Source organism: Panulirus ornatus, chromosome 17 (assembly GCF_036320965.1).
Source record: "Panulirus ornatus isolate Po-2019 chromosome 17, ASM3632096v1, whole genome shotgun sequence".
Taxonomy (NCBI): Eukaryota; Metazoa; Arthropoda; class Malacostraca; order Decapoda; family Palinuridae; genus Panulirus; species Panulirus ornatus.
Genome location: NC_092240.1, coordinates 8,680,604 through 8,707,122, shown reverse-complemented (window position 1 = coordinate 8,707,122; position 26,519 = coordinate 8,680,604). Strand labels below are relative to the sequence as shown.

Genomic DNA, 26,519 nt, shown 5'->3' with positions numbered 1-26,519 from the left:
GTATGTATATGTGCGTATGTGGACGTGTATGTATATACATGTGTATGTGGGTGGGTTGGGCCATTCTTTCATCTGTTTCCTTGCGCTACCTCGCTAACGCGGGATACAGCGACAAAGCAATATATATATATATATATATATATATATATATATATATATATATATATATATATATATATATATATATACATATATATATATATATATATATATATATATATATATATATATATATACATATATATATATATATATATATATATATATATATATATATATATATATATATATATATATATATATACGAACAAAGTGCATAGGAACGCGCACCTTCATACATTTATATAGCCAGCATATCTCACCCGACGACTCGATGAAGCATATAAAAGAGAATGAACAAAATAAAAAGGAATTAATTATAATAATATGCAACGGGTGACTTTCTATAATACAGGTAAAGCCTAAAAAAAAAAAGAGAAAACAGATAATTATGCCACGGAGTGGCAAACTGACAATCTTTACATAGACATGTAAAGATTTTGGATGACGACATAGGTCGGGTGGGGCTGTTCTTAAAGTGGTCTGTTCCAGCTGGAATGGGCTCGATGTGGTTGCGGTGTCGAACTGCAACCCAGGGGACGAGGGATCTCTGACGGGTGGCAGGAGGTGATGACGGTGGCGAGAATTGTGCCCTAGCTTCTTGGCAGAACACTTTTTTTTCTTCTTTTACCGGTGAGGGCGAGACTGACCTTCATAATCTTTCTTAACAGATTGGGATGAGCCGAGGAGAGGGCGGCGCGCCTGGCTGAGGCAACAGATGACGTGGAATAAGGAACTGAGTATCAACAAGATCGTTCAGTTTCTTTACGCCGGCGGTAGGTCACTGTGCAGGCAAGGTCTCTAGTATGTCTTTGTGCAGGCAAGGTCTCTAGTATGTCTTTGTGCAGGCAAGGTCTCATGCAGGTAAGGTCAACAGCCATTTGAATATAATTACTTTATAAAGCTGACTTCTGTTTTACTGGTAACCTTCACCGAGCGTCTGCCTGTACTTATTCAAGGGTTGTTCTTATCTGCCTGGGTGTATTGGATGTACGCCTCTTCCTCCCTTTAAGTGTAAAGTAACTGTACTTCTAAGACTCCAGTACTTCGAGATAATGTTGTCTCAAGGGTAGTAATGACCACTAACAAGTCATCGTATGTCCATAAGAAAACGAGTACTAAACTGCCATCTTAAATAAAAAAAAAAATAAATGTTAGAGTTTATATCATCAGTTTTCTCCTAGGTCTTCAGGCAATCGTATGGTCAAGTTAGATTAAGTTATAACAAATGCTGCCAGGCTAGTGTGAACTATAGGCGTGAGTTCGATGTTGTGTTGTTGATTATTTTGGCTTTGGTCCCGTCGACCACTAAAAGGTTCATTGTGTCTGTAAATATCACTTTGTAACCACCAATCGAAGACATGAACACCATACTTGGGTGTTTTAAGATAACATCTTTTATAGATCATATACGTTCACAGTGAGTTCAGTGTTGCCATCTCCTGTGCTAATGACACCTCCATTACCCAAGGAACGACATCCATTTTGCTGTACTTGACGCTCCACATGAAGCAGCTTGGCATCACTGTCACGGAAATCAGCACCATTTATGCCATCCTGTATGTCGCTTCGATCATCGGCCCACCTATCTCAGGTAAGCTATCTGCTCATCCGTATCTATTTTAAGTGGGGAAAATGAATGTTTCTTTTTTTTTATTAAAGTATATGTATTTTGTTCCCCTGGATGGTTGTGAAGGGCTAATGGTTACTGAACCAGAATCCGTACCGCACATAAAAAGAAAAATACAGTATACAGAATTTGGCTACTAACGAGGGCTCTGGACCCGTAGATAGCAAAAGATAACACAGTTGCTTTATTTCATGCATAATCCTCCAGGCGTTTCCTACGAGAAATGGAAGTATATCAATCATCCAAGAACTCAAGAACTCATTGGAAAAGTTATTAGCCATTTCTAGCGCGCGAATTACGGGAAAACCCAAACTAAATAGCACGTTGTGCTACTGCTAGCGGAAGTAATCAATATAACATACAGATCATCGTGAAAAAAACCAGTTCGGTAAGACATAAATAACCAACTATATCCAAGTGAGGTAAAGAAATACGACGACTAGCCAACAAGGCAAGGTAGTTATGACGAGACTGGGAAATGGTCCCAAGATTGACTGCACGGTGGTGAGGCAGATCCAACCATTGCATGGACGAAGTCTAATAAACTCCTCTGAGGTAATTGTATATATATTTATTAAATTTTATTCATTATACTTTGTCGCTGTCTCCCGCGTTAGCGAGGATTGCGCAAGGAAACAGACGAACGAATAGCCCAACCCCACCCACATACACATGTATATACATAAACGCCCACAAACGCACATAAACATACCTATACATTTCAACGTATACATACATATACATACACAGACATTTACATAAATATATACATGTACATATTCATACTTTCTGCCTTTATCCTTTCTGGTCGCCACCCCGCCACACATGAAACAGCAACCACCCCTCCCCCCGAGCGCGCGCGAGGTAGCGATAGGAAAAGACAACAAAGGCCACATTCGTTCACACTCACTCTCTAGCTGTCATGTATAATGCACCGAAAACACAGCTCCCTTTCCACATTCAGGCCCCACAAAACTTTCCATGGTTTACCCCAGACGCTTCACATGTCCTGGTTCAATCACAAGCTTCTAACTTGTGATTTATTTGGCTTCACTGGAATAGTTAATAGCGTATATATCGTATGATGATGTATTACGCCAACTTACAATGATGTTACGTTTATGTAATGCTTCAGAAGGCTTACCTGCAATTGCTGTGTTTCAGGTATTATGGCTGATAAGCTCGGGAACTACACATGGGTTGTGTTCATCAGCATGATATTGAATATCATCTTCCACGTGTCGCTCTTGTACGTACCGGAGCGCCCAAGGAACCCCCTGACGCTGTCCTGCGGTCCCCATGGATATGCTTTAAACCGGGCCTCATGTGACACTTGCCACGAACTCGCTAACACCAACCTGAAAGTTACACTCCAGGTCATTATCTGTATATTATAAGATTCGTGTGTCATCACCTTCCATATAGCTAAAACTACAACTTGCACAATGCACATTAGACATTACATCTTCAAATAGTATATATATGCAGGAGGAAGCAATTGCCTGGTTATTACTACATTATATGATGATCCTCCAACTAACGCATCCTACCGCCTAATTGGAAGATCAATCATATTTCTGCAATCTTTTCTACACTTCATTCACAAAAGAAATGTCAATTAAACCCGGCCTACGTCTTCTACACAAAGGTTTGTGACTAGCTATTCAAACGGTGGGTCACATAATCTGTCCCTAAAATTCTTTCAATCTTTGTTAATCATTTTACAAATGCTACCTTTCAGTTACATAAGGCACAACTTTGTAAACTGTGTAAAGCTGAGTAATCTAATGAGGTGTTTGTACCCATAAGACTGTCGTTGTTTTGAAAAAAGGGTAAATGATTAAATGCACAGAGCTGCAATTTGACCCATCGTCTAATAACCAATCACCAACCTCTGTATAATAGTGGGCGCGGCTTATCTGAAATTTCTTAAGTGAACGAATTAAACCTATGCAGTCATTTTCTAAGTTAGGAAATAAACACTGATTGGTAATCTACATTTCATTTACAACTAGAGTTGATAGCCAAGTCGTGGCCTTTATATTCACTTCCTTAGCGTTCACTCTTTTGTTATGGAAGCAAAAAATCCTTTTGCTTCGTAATTACACCAGAATAAGATTAATATTAAAGTGATTTAGTCTACAATGGATGCTCTGAAATTTTTTCATCTTCAAATAAAAGTTCTTCAAATCTTTTAGTGTTTCTAAAAGATTCTAGAAGCGAAATGGGAACGTTGATCTAAACTTGTTTGGAGGATGTGAGAGGCTGTTTTATGAACACAAGTACCCATGGGGAAGAGACGTGAATACAACAGCTTCTAATTTCACTCGTGCCCACCCTCAACCCATGACAACTTGAAGCACCGCAAGTACATGGAAACAAGTGTAAATATATTAAAATGTCGGCAGAATTGTGAGTTCGATTGTGCGCGCCATCCTCCACTGATGCAGTTCTGCTTTCATAGCGAAGACAACGGCATCTGTCAGTCATTCAACCTCACCGACCAGGTTAGTATTTTTATCATATTAGAAAAAAACAATGTATCGTATTTCAGTCAATTTTGCAGATTATGAAATTTCATCTGTATTACAGTCCATGCCAAAGATTTTTTGTCTATCATTCCCTTAAAACTCTAAGATCAGGAAATGAATAGAAATTTCGTGCCTATGATGATAACTGAACCGAGTGGTACAATAACACCGTTCCGCTTGTGTTCCTGGCGATAGTAACATTTTTGATAACTGATGTAAAATAATCAAGCACCTCAGGTTTGCAGCTCCTGACTGTTAGCTACATCAAATACCCTTGCCATTTTTTCTAACTTTTCAGACATGTTTTTGTAACTGGTTTTCAGATAACTATCAATGGTACAATTGAGTCATGGCAGGATGGAGATCGGTGCGGCCACACCTGGCAAATGCTGGAGTATGAGGGCGAGGTGTACGAGCACTTCAGTTGCTGTGGCTGTCCAATCCGCTGCCAGGTGCCTGAGGAGCTACGTTGTGTTCACCCGGACGATGAGCACGCCAGCAAAACCTTTTGGATCTACCTCGTCCTCCGCACCATAGCTACCATGTCCATGAATTCATTATTTACTATGATGGTATGGAGGAGCCTTCTGCTTTACTATCTTGTCTTCATCTTTACGGATTTAGAAAACCATTACTGTCCTTCAGCAGAGGAAACCGCCCAATTATGTACGTCACCTGACCCGTTGACTGGATTTACCAGATTGTCACTACCCGTAACTGGTACGGTTGTTCTTGCGTATCTTCTGTATACACATTTTCACTGAAGTACTCCTGATATTGCATAATTATATCTTACGGAGCGTCATGCCGGACGGTTTCTACGCATTATTTTGAATATGATGAGCATGCACGCTAAATTCCATCAAAATTCTGATAGGAGTCATGAGGCGAGACGCATGAGGAGCAGGGTACTAAGTCTACCTCGTCATTGACCATCAGATCTTCCGTTGTCTGGCTTTCCCATGTTATAATTAATTGCTATATATTTACCGACACAATACCTGGTAAACCCAAAAGACACAACAAACGTCATAGTCACGGAATTGGGGGCAAAGTTTACCTGTATACTAAGACGCTCCTCCCTCGCCCCACCCCAACTGTGTTGTTTGCTTCAGAATCGTGTTTGTTGGATGAAATTAGAGCAATTTGAAAGTATTCTTTTTTATTTAAATTTCAGTAAGTTCCCAAATAAGGGGGGAGGGGGGAATATTCAGCTCCATTACAAGATCGTCCACTGACTATTTCGGTAAGAAAATCGGCGAGAAAAGAAAAAATAACGTTTATCCTACGCTTGTTGCTCGGAATTATATATTATATAAAGAAGAAAATGCAGGTGAATCGTGAGATTTTCATGAACATCACTGATGATAATTAAGACAATTACGTTGATTCTGACTTCATATTAGGTCTTTGGACTAACTTTACGTAATCTCATCCTAAAATTTCTAGAGTGGTCGAAGTGGTTGTTTCTGCTGGAGATGTATCTCGTATATCAAACTCCAAACTCCTGATATGTGGAAATTTCATATCTTTACAATAACTCCTGAATAATGTGAGAAGGGCCTTGAATCATCGGGTAAATTAGGGGTAAAATAAACGAAAAAAGTAATTTACCCAAACCTAGTACCTAACATACTTATTACGCAAACTTTGCCTAACAATATCTATCTTCATCTGATCATAATGAATTCTTACCATAACCGGACCAAGAAACCCGACTTAACCAAATTTGCTTCCCTACCATAACTAAACTTCGTACCTAACATAACACCTCATATTCTATCACAATACATCTAATACCTTAACTCAACATGGTGTCCAAACATGACGAAACTTTATTTTAATCTATCAAACCTTGTTCACAACCTATCCACACCTAGTCCAAAACGTAATAAAACCCAGTATCCTATCTTAAACCTATTCTAATCCCTACTGACAGAATCTTAATTTTCTATGGAACCCACCTAGCTCCAACACACATACACACACAAACATATGAAGTACTGGCTCCTCGTTCCAGGATGCACTAACGGTGGCCATCGTGAAGCAACATGGCGGGGAATATGGTAAGCAGCGATTGTGGTTCATCGTTGGCATGGCCGCCATACCGCCCCTGGCTGGCTACGTCGTCGACCGGTATGCTGTCGCTGTTGGTAAGGACACCCATTGCAAATGTAGGTGCTTGCAACTTACATGAATGAACTGGAGAGTGGGAAAACTTAAGTGGCTGTTAGGGGAGTCCAGATAAGTTAGACCTAGGTGGCTGTTGAGACCAGACATGACAAGAGCTAGGTGGCTATTAGAGTGAGACGGTAAAGCAAGGTGGCTATCGGGACAGACGTGGTTGAGCTAGGTGACTTGAAAGCAGACATAGCAGAGCTAGGTGGCTGTTGGGGGTCAGCCCTGCTAGATTAAGACTATTCTTAAGGCTTTTCAAGACATGAAACAGGATTGAACAGAAGGGAGAAAAAAAAATAAATTATTCGATTGCTTTAGAATGCTAGATGATCGGAGGGATATTATATATTAATGAAAGTACTTAAGATGTTATGATGTGTTTATGAAAACATGCCTGCTCCTGTCAAACCACACTTATCAACGCCAGTTCACCAGAAAATGTCCCACCTAACTCATCACAAGAGAACTCCCCCACTTGACACCTCCACCAATTAACCAAATAAAAAAAATTAAAGTACCTACGAATAACAGCAACAACTTTAATTCCTTACATCAGAAATAAACTTTTTAAGATTAGTCTTAAACTATTTCCCTGATAAAAAGTAGATATAAAACTTTCAATAACTGATCATTTTGAGTCACTATAATTTCATGTCAGGTAGATATCTAACGATCAGAAATGTGGCTAAGGGCCGAAAATGTCACACAAACGGGAGGGGGGGGGGGTTCTAATCAGTAAGCGAATAGAACATGGGAATTATCGACACGGTCATGGTGAAAAACTTCAATAAATCTATATCACAGCTCAACTTATGATGTTTATGATAACCCTGAAAAATTGCTTATACACGCACTTCACCGTCCTTTTTCATTACAAATGAGAAGCCAAGGTACATTTTCCCCACTGTATATCCTGCGCTGGAAAATGGATGTTTCCTATCTATTTCATCCTACAGAATTTCTGTCAGTGTGCTCGTCGTATGCTACATGGTGATTCTTCTTTGCTACTTCCCTTCCGGCTGATGAGCTGGAGGGAGTGGTGGGTTGGAAGTAGCCTTCTGCTGTACTATCTCCATCTGTATATAGATTAAACATCTGGGATGCTATCACTTATTCTCTTGCAGATAACCTCGCCATCGTCGTCAGGTCTTTTGTTTTCTGTTCTTTGTATCTACTCTCATAATACTGCTCACCACACTGTCCCCCAGATCATTCCAATGCAGGGAATCTCTGCTAGCAGTGTTAGGGAATTACTATCCCACTTTTAGTATTTCAGGGCTAGAGATGTCAATGCATAGCTTTCCACACTGCTGCTAGTGATGACAGGGTATTATCCACACTTAGCGACGTCAGGGCATTACTAACCACGTTAAGAGTGACGTCAGCTCATTACTAGGCCACACGGCTAGTGATGCTAAGGATATTACTAGCCACACTGCTCGTAGTATCAAGGCATTATTAGCCACACTACTAGTGGTATCTGGGCATTACTATTGACACGGGGACTACTAACCAAACCCGTCAGTGATGGTAAGGAAAATGCACACCACACTGCTGAGGTTACCTGGACATTATCAGCCGCAGTTAGCGGGGATACCCGACACAAGAGCGACAGTAAAAAGGCTGTGGTTGATCCCACAGGGTACTTCGACTACATGCCAGTCTTCTACCTGGGCGCTGGGATGACCTTCCTGTCCGGCCTACTCATTATTCGCAAGGATGTGAAGGTAAGAAACCACTTTTTTTTTTTTTTGGTGCAGATGATAAGAGATGTAATATAAACATGAATATTATTATACTCAGGTCCTGAATGAATGAACACTGGCCACATTGTCCACTGTTGGTCATGCCACCGAAATAACTTTACACGCACACACTTGGCCTTACAGGATTTCCTTTGTATTACGGTAATTTCAGTAGGATGGTCTCCCTACAGTCCTTCGTTTGTATGGTAAATGTCATTCATGAACACTAGCGGTGTTCTTCAGCACGACGGGACGACCTTTCACCACGGTGGTGCGACCTCGAGCACGACAGAACGACCTAAGAACACGACGGTACGACCTTGAGCACGACAGAACGACCTGAGAACACGACGGTATGATCTTTCAGCACAAGGATACTGTTACGTTCTGCCTCCATCCTTTACATCAAAGGGTGTATAATCAGCCCATAGGCCCATTAAAACAGATAACTGAAATAACAGCTTCTGTTAACACAGAGATTTGGGCTAGACACAAGAGTCTGTATACAGATTAATCATCTCGCTAAAATATGACAGCTGACGGCCATAATTATATACCTTCGCTTTCCTTCAGTTGGTCAAATGAGTCGAAGGTACTTCCCAATACCCTTTCAATAGATAAGTCTAACATAGTTACAAATTTAGCATCTCCTATTTGATCAATACAAACATAAAGTCTTGGAACAGGTTACAAGTCAGCTTTAGTTATCTTATTTACCTTTCTGAAATCGGTACAAAATTTGTAGGAAATACTATCAGGTTTAGTTATTAACACACAATTTGAACTCCAAGGACTATTACTTTTTTTTCAATCAAATCATTGTCAAGCATATAATGTACTTCTTTTCTCATTATCTTATTTTAGGATTCACTCCATAAAGGTGCTGCTTGATGGGTGTTGCATCGTCAGTTTTGACGTACTGCAGTAATACACCAGTTCTCTGAGGAGCATCAGAAAACACACCTAAACTCATTCATTATTTGTATGATCTCATCGCTTCTCTCAGTTTCTATATGCTCAAGCTTCTTTTTCAAATTATGTAACATATCTGAATTTTTTAACAATCTGTCTTCACATCTCCAACTTTACATTCTTACTTCCATTCACATCCTCTGCATTATCAAAAATAACACATGCACATTGCACATATGTAACCTCATCATCCTTTGCAGAATTTCTATCATGATAAGGCCTTATCAAGTTCAAGTGACACAATTGGCTTGGCTTGTGTCTTTCTGGAATATTCACAATGTAGTTCAAATCATCCACTTTTTTCTCAATAACCCAGGGACCATAAAACCTTGCTGTCAGAGGATTTCCTGTCTGAGGCAATAATACCAACACTCAATCACCTGGTTTGAAGTCTCTGCTTCTAGATTTTTTGTCATACCATACCTTCATATCTTCTTGACACCCTTTCCAATCTGCTGCACTCTCTCTAGCTCTACACAATCTGCTTTTAAAATTTGATACATACTTCAATAATCCTGGAGAATCACTCTTCCCTAACCATTTCTCTTTCAACATACTCAATGGACCTCTTATTTCATGTCCATACACTAACTCAAATGGACTAAAACTTGTAAACTCATTTACTGAATCTCTAATGGCAAACAATGCTAAAGGCAGACCATCTCAGTCTACTGACAATTCCTCACAATACATTCTCAAAGTATTTTTCAAAGTCTGATGGAATCTCTCCACAATTCCTTGGCTCTGTGGGTGATAACCACTTGACATCTTATGTGTTATATGTAACCCCTTTAATATTTTCCTAAACAGTCCGGAAGTGAAATTACTTCCCTGGTCTGACTGTATAATTTCAGGCATACCACCCACGAGAAATATTTCACCAACTCATACAATAATTTTAGAATGGATGCTACATAATGGTACTGCTTCGGGAAATCTGGTAGATGCACACATTATTGTTAATGGTGCTGGCTTTATAGTCTGGTTGGGTTTACCTACTATCTGACATAATTCACATGTCTTACAATACTGGGACACATCTTTCTTCATATTTCAGTAATAAAAATGACTTAACATTCTATCATTTGTCTTTCTAACTCGCAAATGCTCAGACAAACAAGAACTATAAGACAGAACAATTACATGTACCCTGTAACTCTTTGGAATTACAATTTGCTTTCAGACCTCCCAGTGATCAGATGCTGGCAACATAAGCAAGCCTCTATTTTCTCATTAAAACATCATTTTGTACATAAAATCCAACTGACACATCACTCTCATTCCCGTTTCTAACAGCTTCATTCCAACATTCTTTCACACTCTCATCACCCTTCTGTAACTTTGTCAACTCTTCCTTGTCCACAAGAAGATCTTGAAGTATATCAGTTTCTAATTCCACAGTGCTCTTCTCATTTCCAATTTCTTCTGAATTATCTCTAGTTACATACACTTCATTAAATAATTCACCTAAATCATAATAGACTTCTCTCTTTAACATTGACGTGGTCACAACACAAACTGGACAAATACTACACTGTACATTACCATCAGTCTGATTCTCTAAAGTTTTATCTGTCATGTGGTTCACCTCTACAATAGTATATACATCAAAGGGATTACTACTTATAATAGGCTCTGTGACTATTTTGTCAGTCAAATCATTCCCCAACAGCATGTGTACTCCAGGCACACGAAATTCCTCACATATCTCAACCTTTACACAGCCACTCACAAATCCACTCAAGATTTATATAATGCAATGGGATAGGTTTGCCTAACCATAACCCTTTTACATTTATTTTTCCCCAGAGTAAGACTCATTTGTCCACTCTAATACATCTTTCAGAATTAAATTCTGACTTGTTCCAGTATCTTCAATAGCAAAATTTTCTTCTCAGGACCACCTTTAATTCCAACCTTCCTTCAGTAATACATGGCTCATAAAGTGCACATTTTGTTTTACTCATGTTATACTCATTACTTCTTACCTCGTTAATATCATATCTGTTCCTAAGATACATTTAAACCTATAGTCTTTGGTGATTTTTGACACTGATATTTACCATGACCAAATTCTCCACATCCCATACATTTCATCAGTGGTCTCTCCTGTCTCCATAACGGTTCTGACTAAACTGAGGTCTTGAATACCTATTTTGTGTTTGTCTTTGGAATCTTATTTCCTACATAGTTTTGTGGCTCATAGTTATGTGAACCTTCCACAAAATAATGTTGGCTAGACTGTTGAACATTTGAATAGAGTGGGTATTAATAAGGTTTGTCATAATTCCTTCTATTACACTGTCCTGAATAATGTGGATATTTATAAGGTTTGTAATAATTCTGCCTATTACTCTGTCTTATCATACTTTGTTTCTATGATATTTCTTTCTTACAATATTTGTTAGCTATTTCTAACTGGTCAGCCATCCTGGCTGCTTGTGTCACATTTTTCACTCTACTCTTGCATATTTCATAATGTATTTCAGGTTGTAAGCCACTTTTGAACTGTTCTAACAGGATTAGTTGTCTCTGCTCTTCCATTGTCTCTACTTTTTCAGATTTACAACAACTATCAAATGTCATTCCACATTCTCTAGCCATCTCCAGATGAGTTCATCCGCTAATTTTCTTTACGTCCCTAAATCTTCTCCTGTATGCTTCTGCATCCAATTCCACAGTTTTAAATACTGCCTCCTTAACAGCCTTATAATCTACTGATTCCATTAAACTAAGACATGCATATACTTCTATTTCCTTACCCTTAAATTTACTCAGCACCAACATAGCCCAGTCAGTTTCATCCCATTCTTTAATTGTGGCAAGCTTTTCAAATTGAATAAAGAAGTCCTCAGCTTCTTCTTCATAAACTAAGGTAACTGACTTACTCTATCATCTTTATCTCCAATTCTTCTTCTTGTACACTATATTTCTGATTGTCTTAGCCTTACTTCTGTATCAACCTGGATTCTCTCTTTTTCTACCACAATTTGTATTTTCTTAAGCTCAAATTCTAATCTCTCTATTACAACTTTTTCACTATTATCAACATCTTGAGGTTCCTTCAATATTGATAAGGACGCCAACTGGTCATTTAATTCTCTTTCGTTGTCAATTTTGACATGTCAGCAGAGAAATTCCATAATGAACTGCCACCTGGTTCAGTTCATCTTCATTACACTGTTACAGAAAATGTATATCCTGGGTTTCAATAAACTTCTTAACGTTATCTGCCAAGTTTAAATACACTATATTTACAAATATGAACACTCACTTATTTAGAAAAATCTTCTCCATGTATTTCAAGAGAGCACAGTAGAGTACTAACCCACAACACTTCAGACAGCTTCAATTACATACACTTGGTTTCACAATTTCAGCTCCCTGGACTGGGTTTTCACATATTCATCTCCTGGAAAGCAGGTTTCACAGTTCATAATCCTGGACGGGCCCCCATGTTACATTCTGCCTCCACCCTTTACATCAAAGGGTGTATAATCAGCCCATTGGCCCATTAAAACAGATAAGTCTGAAATAACAGCTTCTGTTAAGACAGAGATTTGGGATAGACACAAGATTCCCTTACCATCTGGTTAACATCTCCTGAGAGCTGATGGCCATAATTATATACCTACTTTTTCCTTCTTGTCAAGTTGGTCAAATACCAAACAGATAAAAATCTATAGAAATATATTAATTATAGCAGAAATAAACATGGCTCCCTTGTAACATAAATACCTTTTATTCTTGATACATAGATCTCTCTATATATTACTTAACATCCCTTTGGCAGATTTACTGGTCTCAGTTATATAACATAAGGGTTTGAAATAAATGAGATGTGTACAGATTACATTACACATTTACCTGCAGCTCTGTATCATCCTTCCTGTATAGCCATTCCTGAGAGAGAGGCTTGACCTTGGCCTCCTTCCAGTTTTTATGCAAATTCTTTATATCACTTTCTCTTGTCTCTTACATATGTTTTGTCCTTCCATAATTTGTAATTGTATTGAAAATATTTACTCTTAATATGTTTATACTCTAAGGAACAAAATCTCTTATATTAACATACAATAATAAGACCCTCAAAACAATATAATGTACACTGGATTTATCATTCCTCAAAGAAAACTTAATGATATAATGGATAACTGTAACATTTATTGATAAATAAAATCTGTAACAAGAATAAAATCTGTAACAATAAAACACTTGAGCAGTATAGAATGACATTTGAGAGCAATGGAACGACCCTTGTTCATGACACTTCGGCCCTTAGGCATGATGGAACCACCTTTGGACACCACGGTACGACCCTTAAGCATGATAGGCCAGGCCCTCAACCCAATCATACCCGAGGGCCATAACCATCATGACAGCGGTTAAAGGTGATCACTCAGTATTACATACCTGTATCTGATGTAGTTTATATCTGGTTTAAGATGAAGACGTGGCTTTACATTGTGGTGCAGTGATCTTAAGACCTGAATTCTGTTCTGAGAACAATCCAACACTGTTCTCTCTTGAACAAATGGCTGTCTCAAGAATTCACTGAAATGGTCTTTCAGTCATTGTTCACCATGGTCAAGGCTTCGAGTGAAAATGGCATGAAAGTAGCATTGGAATTGGCATTGATGACTTAACTTCAGATGGTTGATAGTATTACAGTGTCTCACAGTAGTGGCTCAGTTTATGAAATATTCCTAATTCTGTGATGGTATTAATTCTAATTATCTAGTCTGACCCAACCTTGTGCTGGAGTTTAGGTGGATCGTGCCAACCAGAATATCCTTCAGGACCTGAAGAAGCTTTTCACTAAGGTGGAGATCAACATGTTCCTGCTGATAATCCTGTTGATGGGTTCCAACTGGGGCTTCCTCGAGAGCTTCCTCTTCATCTACCTGAAGGAACTCAATGCGCCTAACTATCTCATGGGCAAGTGCATCGTACAAACACTAATTTTATTTCTGTGTCTGCCAGTCTAAAGGAACACTACCAGTTCAGAAACAGAACTTTAAAAGTTTTCTATCTTCCAATTGACAGTGGCGACAGTATACTTGTGTAAGTGTATTGCATGTAGTGCATGTGTGTGTGTGTGTGTGAGTGTGTGAGTGAATTGCTTGGAGTATGTACCTATTTCTCCGTTTTGTCTGTCAGTCTTTGTAACACAAGGACATTCTAAAAACTATTTTCACCTTATGAGGCAATAGGTAAAGGAGGTCAGAAGGTAAATGCGACTACAAATCAAACCCGTTATGGTTTCTTAAGACAATTTTGACAAGAGTTCTGCTGGCTATAAGGTGTCCACAAATTCTGATGCCCGATGCCCTGCATGGCCTATGAGAGAGGGTTGCGGGGGGTACATCATACTTGGGCCCAGGAATTCACATTTATATACATTTATTTATATTTACCATGGAGGGAGTATAGGAGCATAAGGCCTCAAATGCAGAAAATCAAGAGCGCTGTATTCCACCCCTCTCTAATCTTCCATACCCTTTTTGGCCTTACAGCTCATGGCATAAAACCTTAGTGGATAAAAACAGGATGACTAATGGAGAAAGGAAGGGGACTCAAAAGAAGATTTGTACCCCCTGATAAAATTCCTCTCAGATGCCCTGATGCCCTCAGTTCTTACCCAGGAACCTGGGTTACCAGTCACATTACTTTCTTGTAGATTGTATGATCACATGAGTCATGTGATGTTAAACTACTTACTGTAGTTGAAGATAAAATTTGAGCTTAGGTGTGTGGACCTTACTGCTGACATTATCAGTTTGGTTTGACAAATGAGACATCACCTCTTTCAAAAGTAGGTGTAGTAGCAGACATCTCTTTCCATAGTAGGGGGATGCAAGACACATATTCAAATATGAGTTATGGGCAGGAAACGTAGAAGTGGATGTAATAAACATCAACAAGGAGACTGGTATAAGTGAGTCCATTACATGTGTGACAAGCCTAGGATGTGATGTGTTTGTTTCTGTAATCCTACACGGGAAATTAAGATATTCAACCATGGAAATTCCCAATGCAGTACAATGAGCTTTACTATATTTTTCTCCCAAAGCCTTGCTTTCTTCTTGTCAGTATCATTATCTCAGGATTTCCTTTCTCCATACATGAACTTCGTTCATGGACAAAGTTCCTCAAGGAATTGTTTTTACCCTGGATCTCCACTTCTGTCAGAAGTTTTTCCCATGGCCATGTGTCCTCTTTAGTAAATTTCTGGAGCCCCCAATATGGCATAGCTATAGTACTAATGTCTTGTGTTGGTCAACAGGACTGACACTGACAGTTGGGTCGATAATTGGTGTGCCTGTCACGTTCACCGCTGACCAGATAGTGAAAAAGTTAGGTTGCCCAACCATCTTCATCATTTCCTTCTTCGCCTATGCCATCAGACACTTCGGTTACTCCTGTATAAGGTTAAGTATTTATCATGAAGATGCTGAGTGATAGCTCTTTCCATTTCCTGCATCATAGTGCAAGGAGGAAGTACTATACTCATTCATGGGACCTCATTATCACAAGAGTTACATTACTATCATTCTTATTTGATATCTTTATATTGTCTAATTACTTAGCCTAATCATGTCAGCTTATCCCATTCATCCACCAGTCAGTTGCTATGAAAATGCTTTACGTCTTTTCTAATATGGTTCTTTCTAAGTGATTTCAAATAACTGTTCTCTTTCAACACAGTCAGTTATATTCATAAAACTTGAAAGTTTTTTTATCAGGTTCCCCTTCATTCTTCTGTCTTGCATTGTGGAAAGGTTTGTAGCCTTCAACCTCCTCTTGTATTTCTTCTCTCTTCTTTGTCTTTATTGCCAGTAGTTTGTGTAATTACCCATGAATTTATGTATGCTGTCTACTTTAATTATATCATTAGTCATTCCATTTCATTCATCCTCCACTCTCATACTATAAAAGTACTTCTTTACATCTTGTTTTTTTATAAGCAAGTTTCTTGTTTACTTTCATGTTATGTCCTTTGGTTGCTGAGATTGCTTTGTCCCTACATATCTCAATGAACTGTTCCCTGTCTTCATTATTGATGTTTTGAAAACTTAATGGTTGTTAACAGATCATCTCTGATTCTTCTGTCTTCCAAGGTAGGCAAATCTAAGGCCTCTAGTCATTCCATGTAACTTAGCTCTCTCAGTTTTGGTCCCATCTGTGTTGCCTTCCCCTGGGCCTTCAGTTAGCTCTTTATGCTTCTCTATATATGGTAACTAAATCTGAGAAGCATATTCTAGTTTTAGGCTTTTGTATTCTATGTACAACTTGCAAAATATTTCCTTATTTATTTTCTTTAAAGATATTCTGATTGTTGCCAACAGTTTTCTCCTAATGTGGGACTAATGACAGGTAAGGAATGATGCCAACTCCCAAAATCATCTCACAAAGAATCATGAAGCTTATTTCCTGTCAGATAATAATCATATTAAGGCCTTTTACTTTGTCCCATGTGTGTGTGTGTGTGTGTGTGTGTGTGTGTGTGTGTGCATAATTGTCTATAAATGAATTTTCATTTGTACTATAAGGAAAGACAGCTTTGTGCACATGAGGCTCTATCTCTTGAACCATATCTGTCATATGGCTTTTAAGACTTCAGTATGGTGTCCACATTTATCATGTCCTCATTCAGTTTATTTCAATTGCTTACCACTTTTATACTTTAAAGTATTTCTTTACATCTTTTCTTACAAATTTTTTGTGTGATTTTATGTCATATCCTCTAGTTCTATCCCTGCATCTTTCAAGGAACTGTTCATTCTGTTTATCATCATAGTGATTTAAAAATCTGAAGGTCGTGATTAACTCACTTCTCACTTGCCTCTCTTTCATGGTGAGCAAATGTATGGCCTCTAGCCTTTTCCTGTTTACATACACCTTTAAACATACCCATTTTTGCCTTCCCAAACAATGGTTTCTCTTTCAACACATTCTTCAGCACTCCTAGAACCTTCATCCCCTCACCGGCTCTATAACTCACTTCCAGTTCTGTGGTTCCACTTACTGTTGTGTCCAGTTCTGGGTATCTAAAACATTTCATTCCAGATTCTCTCCACTCAAACTCACATCCCAACTAACTTGTCCCTCTGCACTGCTAAACCCAGTAGCCTTTTATTCACATTTACTTTTTTAGTGATCTCAGAAATATCTGATCCAGCATAGATTCATGATTAAAGATCTTGTAAACTCTTCAACTGATAAGCTGAATAATTCATAGAACACAGATTCTTCAACACCTTCCTGCAGTGACCCATGGATGGTGTTCCCATTCGAGCTGCTGGAGGTGTTCACGCACCAGCTAATGTGGGTGGCAACCATGACCTTCTGCCCACTGATTACCCCTAAGGGCCTGCTGGCCACCATGGTTTCACTGGTGGGCACTGTCCACTTCTCCATTGGTGAGTTTCTCCCTGAAGCCAAGCAAACAGGGTTATTAAATGAAACATATTGGATTTTTTTATTTTATACAGCATATACATCTTCGGGATATATCAATAACAGCAGCAAATGTTCCTTCAATAAATGGAACCCAGAAATCTCCAGTGTTCAATGAATAAGAGAGCTTTAACTACATACTGTATCAATTTATCTAACAATATATTCATTTATTTTATCCCTGGGGATAGGGGAGAAAGAATACTTCCCACGTATTCCCTGCGTGTCGTAGAAGGCGACTAAAAGGGGAGGGAGCAGGTGGCTGGAAATCCTCCCCTCTAGTTTTTTTTTTTTTTTTTAATTTTCCAAAAGAAGGAACAGAGAAAGGAGCCAGGTGAAGAGAAGAGAGAGGCATTTGGATGATTTTTGCAGGGAAATAATGCAAATGAGTGGGAGATGTATAAAAGAAAGAGGCAGGTCAAGAGAAAGGTGCAAGAGGTGAAAAAGAGGGCAAATGAGAGTTGGGGTGAGAGAGTATCAACAAATTTTAGGGAGAATAAAAAGATGTTTTGGAAGGAGGTAAATAAAGTGCGTAAGACAAGAGAACAAATGGGAACATCGGTGAACGGGGCTAATGGGGAGGTAATAACAAGTAGTAATGATGTGAGGAGATGGAGTGAGTATTTTGAAGGTTTGTTGAATGTGTTAGATGATAGAGTGGCAGATATAGGGTGTTTTGGTTGAAGTGGTGTGAGAAGTGAGAGGGTTAGGGAGAATGATTTGGTAAACAGAGGAGAGGTAGTAAAAGCTTTGTGGAAGATGAAAGCCAGCAAGACAGCGGGTTTGGATGGTATTGCAGTGGAATGACTGTATTGTTGACTGGTTGGTAAGGATATTTAATGTATGCACGACTCATGGTAAGGTGCCTGAGGATTGGCGGAATGCATGCATAGTGCCATTGTACAAAGGCAAAGGGGATAAAGATGAGTGCTCAAATTACAGAGGTATAAGTTTTTGAGTATTCCTGGTAAATTATATGGGAGGGTATTGATTGAGAGGGTGAAGGCATGTACAGAGCATCAGATTAGGGAAGAGCAGTGTGGTTTCAGAAGTGGTAGAGAATGTGTGGGTCAGGTGTTTCCTTTGAAGAATGTATGTGAGAAATACTTAGAAAATCAAATGGATTTGTATGTAGCATTTATGGATCTGGAGAAGGCACATGACAGAGTTGATAGAGATGCTCTGTGGAAGGTATTAAGAATATATGGTGTGGGAGGCAAGTTGTTAGAAGCAGTGAAAAGTTTTTATCAAGGATGTAAGGCATGTGTATGAGTAGGAAGAGAGGAAAGTGATTGGTTCTCAGTGAATGTCGGTTTGCAGCAGGGGTGCGTGATGTCTCCATGGTTGTTTGATTTGTTTATGGATGCAAGAGTTTTGGAGAGAGGGGCAGGTATGCAGTCTGCTGTAGATGAGAAGGTTTGGGAAGTGAGTCAGTTGTTGATTGCTGATGATACAGCAGTGGTGGCTGACTCCAGTGAGAAACTGCAGAAGCTGGTGACTGATTTAGGTAAAATGTGTGAAAGAAGAAAGCTGAGAGTAAATGTGAATAAGAGGAAAGTTATTAGGTACTGTAGGGTTAAGGGACAAGTCAGTTGGGAGGTAAGTTTAAATGGAGAAAAATTGGAGATGAAGTGTTTTAGATATCTGGGAGTGGATTTGGCAGTGGATGGAACCATGGAAGTGGAAGTGAGTCACAGGGTGGGGAAGGGGGCGAAAGTTCTGAGAGCGTTGAAAAATGTGTGGAAGGCGAGAACATTATCTTGGAAAGCAAAAATGGGTATGTTTGAAGGGAAAGTGGTTCCAACAATGTTATATGGTTGCAAGGTGTGGGCTATAGACAGAGTTGTGCGGAGGAGGGTGGATGTGTTGGCAATGAGATGTTTGCGGACAATATGTCGTGTGAGGTGGTATGATCGAGTACGTAATGAAAGAGTAAGAGAGATGTGTGGTAATAAAAAGAGTGTGGTTGAGAGAGCAGAAGAGGATGTTTTGAAATGGTTTGGTCACATGGAGAGAATGAGTAAGGAAAGATTGACAAAGAGGTTATATGTGTCAGAGGTGGAGGGAAGGAGAGGTGGGAGACCAAATTGGAAGTGGAAAGATGGAATGAAAAAGATTTTGAGTGATCGGGGCCTGAACATGCAGGAGGGTGAAAGGCGTGCATGGAATAGAGTGAATTAGAGCGATGTGGTATACCTGGGTCGACGTGCTGGCAATGGATTGAACCAGGGCATGTGAAGCGTCTGGGGTAAACCATGGAAAGTTTTGTGGGGCCCACTATATTAAATCAAAACTCCAAAATTGCTTTCCTACTCAATTTGTGTCCTTTCGCAAAGTTCATAAAATCATTCTTCTTTTCCTTTGAAACTTTTCTGTAACTTGTCTAAATGCTAAAATCCTGTGCATACACAATCATCACTCCCTAATCCTCCTAGTCTCTCACCAGCAAAGGGTTCACTGATATTTTCAACCTGATTAATCACCCTTCCACCATACATCTTATGAACTGTGCTAAGGAAACTTATTCTTTCTCAGTTCTTACCCTCACTTTTACTTCCCTCCCCTTCATACAGTGGAATAATTGCTCTATTCTAACAGTCACCAGGCATCGAGCCACTTTACAACAACCTTGATCAGAATTATTTCAGATCCTCTTAGCTTTTCTCTTACTTTCTTTTGTAAGATACATTTCACCTTTTCATTCCTCAACTTTTTTATTGTTATCTTCATTTTTTCATTCATATTTCTCATATGCCATGATAAATTGTGTCCCAACCCTCATAAATGGCACATCATGCATACTTTTGTGACCAAAAACAAATTTACCATACTATTGTTAACCCTCTTTTCCATGTCTCTATACTGCTTATGTTTATGAACAATATCATGTTTAAAGTATGTGCAGTATTTGCAATGTTCATGCCTGTTACTGCACACAATCCAAGTATTCTTTCACCTATTGTCATTTCCCCTTGGGATCCATTTCCTGCTTATCACTCCCTCCTTCCCTTCGTCCCCCACTCACCCATCAAAGTCATCCATCATATATAGTTTCTCCCCTGGATCTGCATTCTTTAGTGCTATTACAGGTTCTCTCCAAAAGGAATTCTTACTATCTTCTTTTGTTTTGCAGTGCATATGCAACCATTACAGACATTCTTAACCTGTCACATATGAACTACACACATTCTTGCCATCAAACATCTGATTTCACATCTTTCATTTCATCCCATTCAAAGGTTCCACAACCTGTCAACCTTGTTGCAAACAAACCTTATCTCACTGAAACTGAGTTTGCATTTCTTTGTGATCACATTACTTAAAGGTCAAATAGATACATTTTGTTTTATTAGTGACTGTACTGCATTTTATTTTAGCTTCTGTAAAAGCTCTTTTGTATAATATAGTGATGAAATTAAATATGAAAAGATCAAGGATATACATATAAGATGCTATCCATGTGCATGAGCTCTTAACTGTATTCATCTTTTACTTAAGGTTTGGATATAATGCTAAGCCCCTATCCTGTCTGGCCAATATACAATTTCTTCGTGAATATAACTCATTAATGCTTCCATTTGTCAAAAGATTCATGTGCTATTAAACACTGCATTATAAATGTTAGAAAAGAACAAAGAGACAATGTAGACAGTACAATTAAAGTGAGCATTATAACTGAGGAGTGAGTGATGCAGGTCAAGGAGTTGGCTCGCTGGTGGGTGGGCACCTCATTGCCGGCCTAGGAATGCCTGCAGCCTTCAGAACCTTCAGTGCCATCGCTCTTAGTGCAGGCCTTTTTTATGTGATTTTCCACTTCAGCTACACCAAGAAAAAACTGGCGGCAAGAGGTAAGCTTTCATTGGAAAAATTGCTCTAAAAATTTAAGGGTGAGAGCTGCTTGGCTTTACTGTTGGTGGCAATGCATGTTAGGAAATTTAACCACTCTCAATAAACATTGACCTAAACTACCATCAGTTTTGAGGATTTAAAGGTGACAGTCACTGAGCTCATTGATAAACTTTCAAGTATATAGGCAAGAATGCTTAAGGTATTTGCTTAAATGTTCGATAAAAAAAGGTACATTGTAAAAGCCAACCATTTATTCTCAGGTTCAAAAATTATTGCCAGATGTTGAAAAACCACTAGATCACAAAATTATGCTGGTCGAAATTGGATGTTAGTTACTTGATGTACACCTGTCTGGATTTTGATTATTTTATGTGTGATAAAAGGGTCAAGTATATCAGTACAAGCTGAGATATGGTTATTCATACACATTGATCAGAACCCTGATCATAGCACAGTTATATAGTCCTTTTCACCAAAGCTTATGGATGTTAAGACTACCTTACCAAGGTTCTCTTACTCCCTTTTACAACGCTGATATACACTTATGTACACCATGATATCTTTGTTAGAATATGTTTTTTAAGCTTAGTGTCTGTTACAAAAAGCTGCTTAATAGATATGACACAGTACTTTCTTTTCATTCATTTTAATTCTTTTTCATTATACTTAACTGCCATCTCCAACGTTAGCGAGGTAGCACAAGGAAACAGATGAGGAATGGCCCAACCCACCCACATACACACGTATATACATAAACTCCCACACACTCACATTTTTATTTATCTATTATACTTTGTCGCTTTCTCCTGCGTTAGCAAGGTAGTGCAAGGAAACAGAAGAAAGAATGGCCCAACCCACCCACATACACATGTATCTACATACATGTCCACACATGCACATATACATACCTATACATTTCAATGTATACATATGAATACACACACAGACATATACATATATACACGTACATAATTCATACTTGCTGCCTTTATTTATTCCTGTCGCCACTCTGCTACACATGAAATGACACCCTCCTCCCCTGCATGTGCATGAGGTAGCGCCAGGAAAAGACAACAAAGGACACTTTCGTTTACACTCAGTCTCTAGCTGTCATGTATAATGTGCCGAAACCACAGCTTCCTTTCCACATCCATGCCCCACAAAACTTTCCATGGTTTACCCCAGACGCTTCACATGCCCTGGTTCAATCCATTGACAGCATGTCGACCCCAGTATACCACATCGTTTTAATTTACTCTATTCCTTGCACGCCTTTCACCCTCTTGCATGTTCAGGCCCCGATCGCTCAATATCTTTTTCACGCCATCCTTCCACCTCCAGTTTGGTCTCCCACTTCTCCTCGTTCCCTCCACCTCTGACACATATATCCACTTTGTCAGTCTTTCCTCACTCATTCTCTCCATGTGACCAAACCATTTCAACATGCCCTCTTCAGCTCTCTCAACCACACTCTTTTTATTACCACACATCTCTCTTACCCTTTCATTACTTACTCGATCAAACCACCTCACACCACATATTATCCTCAAACATCTCATTTCCAACACATCCACCCTCCTCCAAACAACCCTCTCTATAGCCCCTGCCTCACACACGCACATATACATACATATACATTTCAATGTATACATACATATACATACACAGACATATACATATTCCTATGAGTCCACGGGGAAAATGAAACACGATAAGTTCCCAAGTGCACTTTCGTGTAATAATCACATTATCAGAGGAGACACAAGAGAGAAATATAACAGTCAGTTGATATACAACGAAGAGACGTAGCTAAGACGCCATTTGATATACGTCTCTTCATTGTATATCAACTGACTGTTATATTTCTCTCGTGTCTCCCCTGATGATGTGATTATTACACGAAAGTACACTTGGGAACTTATCGTGTTTCATTTTCCCCGTGGACTCATGGGAATATCTTGATCACGCGCAAAATTGTGATCCTTTTCAACATGTACATATCCATACTTGCTGCCTTCATCCATTCCTGTTGCCACTCAGCCACACATGAAATAGCATCCCCCTGCCCTCCAGTGAGGCAGCGCCAGGAACAGACAGATAAAAGAAAAAAAATATTATTATTATTATTATTATTATTACTTCAAATGTCTGCATCCATTGGTTTGGGATATTGGCACATGGTTGAGACAATCCTCCCTGTGGTGGAAAAGGTCTATGAAAGATAATTGAATTGAGCTTGTGGTAAGTGTTGTAATGAAGAAACAATGGTTTTAAGAACTGTATGCTTTTTACCTCTCTAATTCTGGGCTTTTTAATTTCAGTGGTATTCTTATATGTACAGCAATATATTATATAAATTTTAATAATGATTTCCTCTTCAGAGTTGGAAGATGAGAGACAGCAAGTAAGTGAGGAGGACAGATCTGTATTTGACTGTGATGAGCAAACTCCAACATCTGTCATGCATAAGAACTCCAGAGAATGATTCTTTTTTGAGGGGACCTGTTTGTTGTAGACTGCATAGGCTTTCTCCACTGAGTTTTGGGACTTCAGTTCTGAGCAAAAAAAGTGTTAAACTGGCTGGGTGAGTTATATGTGTGTTAGATATTAAGGTAACAATGACATGATCTGTTTATCAGGGTATCATTCACAGTGTTTCAACAGTAGTCTTCCTCAAGACAATTCAGTCCTGATTAGCAGCTTGTGTCTCATTGTTACCTAACTACTTATCTGTCAGAATGAACAACATTCATATGTATTTTACTTTCAAAAAATATATATCTTTAATTTAGTACTAGGGAAAGATAGTGTTTGCATTTGATGGTGTAAACACTCCCAATTGTTGCATGATTTGGCCTACTATTTATTAAGGTCTTACTGATGGTGTTATTGTACTAAAAAGCAGCATTATAAGCCAGACCAGAAAAACTGTAACAGAGAGGTGCTATTAGCATGCAGGGATGACCACAAAAATGTGATTGCTAAACATTGTCATGAAAATGATACCCCGTAGCTCTTGAAAATCCCTCCATTCTATGCCCCTCTGCTGATTATGTCACATACAACATCATTGAATCTGTCTTAATTGCTAATACTAAGAACTTTAATTTGTCCCCAGGCAATTTTAAAGCCCATCCTAACATTAACCAACTCATTATGAGAGAATTGACATAACATGAAAACAAAAAATGTTGTTCAAGACACACCCAGCTACCCAGGTCAACCCCCTTAACTACTTTCCTTACAACAGTTACTGCCAGAGAAAGTGATAAGTCTGTACAGATTAGTGCTGGACAGCAGGAATCAAGTGTAATGCTGGGATTTGAATAAATTCAAGTGCTGGCACCTGATGAGATTGATCATCTCCATGAAACATGTGCCACATGTATAAAAAATTACAGGTTAGATAAAATAAGTGTGATTTCACCTTCATATTCTTTCCTCTTTATATCAGTCAGCAGGTAAATATTATCACAGTACAGTATGAATCAAAAGTTGTTGAAGTAATGTAGGTAGAGACACTACCCAAAGCTCTTCCTTCCAGCTTACTAACTGTACTGTGCAAATATGAACATTTTCTGTTGTATGAAACTGCCACACATTGGTTGTGTGGTCCACTGGATTTCTTAGCAATTTGTGTCACCTTGCTAATGCTGGAAGCAACCTAGCAACCAGGTCTGAAGGGTAGAACTACTGAAACATACATACCATTCAGAAAGATCAACAGTGCAATGCAAGGAAAGTGGCCTAAGTCGTACAATCAAAATTAGAAAGTGACAACTTGGATTGCTTTTGACTTAAAGTCAAGCATGTATATAGAACTGGAGTCACCAAAGATGGCAGAACAAAACTCCATACTCAGGAATGATTTATTTTATTGGTGGATATCTGAGTATCTTTCAAATGCTAAAAGTAAAGCTTCTTTTGCTTCATAGTTTGTGAAATTTTATAGTTGATCTGCAGGGTAATCATCTGTTATGTACATCTCAATTCCTTCAGCTTTGTAGGGCTTAAAAAGCCCACATATGCCTGGTTCTAAAAATAATCCCTTGCTTCTATCAGTAAAATTTGCATTTTCAGTGTTTTTTCTGAATTGTGAATAACATCCTGCATACAATTTTCAATCACAATTTGCATACAAAAATGAATAAATTCCTTTTATTCCCAATGTAACTATTCAGAAGAAAAGAATCTTCATTTCCAGAATAGATCAGGTTATGGCAAAGGTATGAGGAGTTTTGGAAAAATAAACAGTTAAGAGATCATGTTACTGTGGAGAACATCTAATGATGTTGCATACACCACACTGGTACATCCTATCCAAAACTGGGTCTACTGAAGTAGCTGCAAGATGAGATGTTGATTGAATAAGAGAAGACAGAGTGAATCTGAAAGAGGTGGATGTATATATCACAAGAAAGCTGAATTGAATATTTCAGGCAGTATGGTAATTTATCTAAGACACAACCCTCTTATTATCTACAGCCAAGGAATGAGGACCATTCATCATGGATATAATGATGCCACAGAGCTCAATACAACCCTATGATCTTCCACATAAAAGCATGAAACACAGCCATAATATGGTCAGTTTCATGCAAATGAGGCCAATTATCAGTCAAACTAATAAAGCTTTTTACCAAATCATATGAGTATCACGTTAGATTTAGCAAAAATATTACATAAATGAAGATGTATTACAGGCAAAAAGACATAACTGAAGCTTTTCAGCTATGTACCCTATCAACAAATTTTATTACATTTTCTTCACTCCAATCTCTCTTTCTATACATGAGAGTTCTAACCATTTAGCTGGTAAAAATAGGTTACACATTTCTAAGCAATTACAAATGGTTTCAAAATTACAATTTTCGGAGCTTCAGCAATGGTCAACCCTAACTGACATAAATGAGAGTTTACAGTAACCAAGAGTTCCCAGCTTATGAAAAGTTAATGTTCCTGCTTGTGAGGTGAATTGTTAATCAGGCAGGAATTATAAAGAAATGATAATTCACAGTAAATACCTACATCTGCCTGTAATAATGTAATAAATAT

At 38.6% G+C, this 26,519-nt stretch overlaps 1 protein-coding gene across 1 annotated transcript; it reads left to right on the top strand.

Moving 5' to 3' along the window:
* The first annotated feature begins 749 nt into the window (after window positions 1-749).
* Window positions 750-24,806, top strand: LOC139754551 (major facilitator superfamily domain-containing protein 6-like). The gene is made up of 12 exons (XM_071671890.1): window positions 750-875; window positions 1,571-1,693; window positions 2,894-3,105; window positions 4,138-4,236; window positions 4,584-4,832; window positions 6,281-6,413; window positions 8,080-8,165; window positions 13,925-14,093; window positions 15,442-15,586; window positions 17,427-17,578; window positions 21,311-21,463; window positions 23,846-24,806. Exons 1-12 carry the CDS (start codon window positions 818-820, stop codon window positions 23,947-23,949), a joined length of 1,683 nt encoding a protein of 560 aa, XP_071527991.1. The 5' UTR covers window positions 750-817; the 3' UTR covers window positions 23,950-24,806.
* The last annotated feature ends 1,713 nt before the right edge of the window (window positions 24,807-26,519 follow it).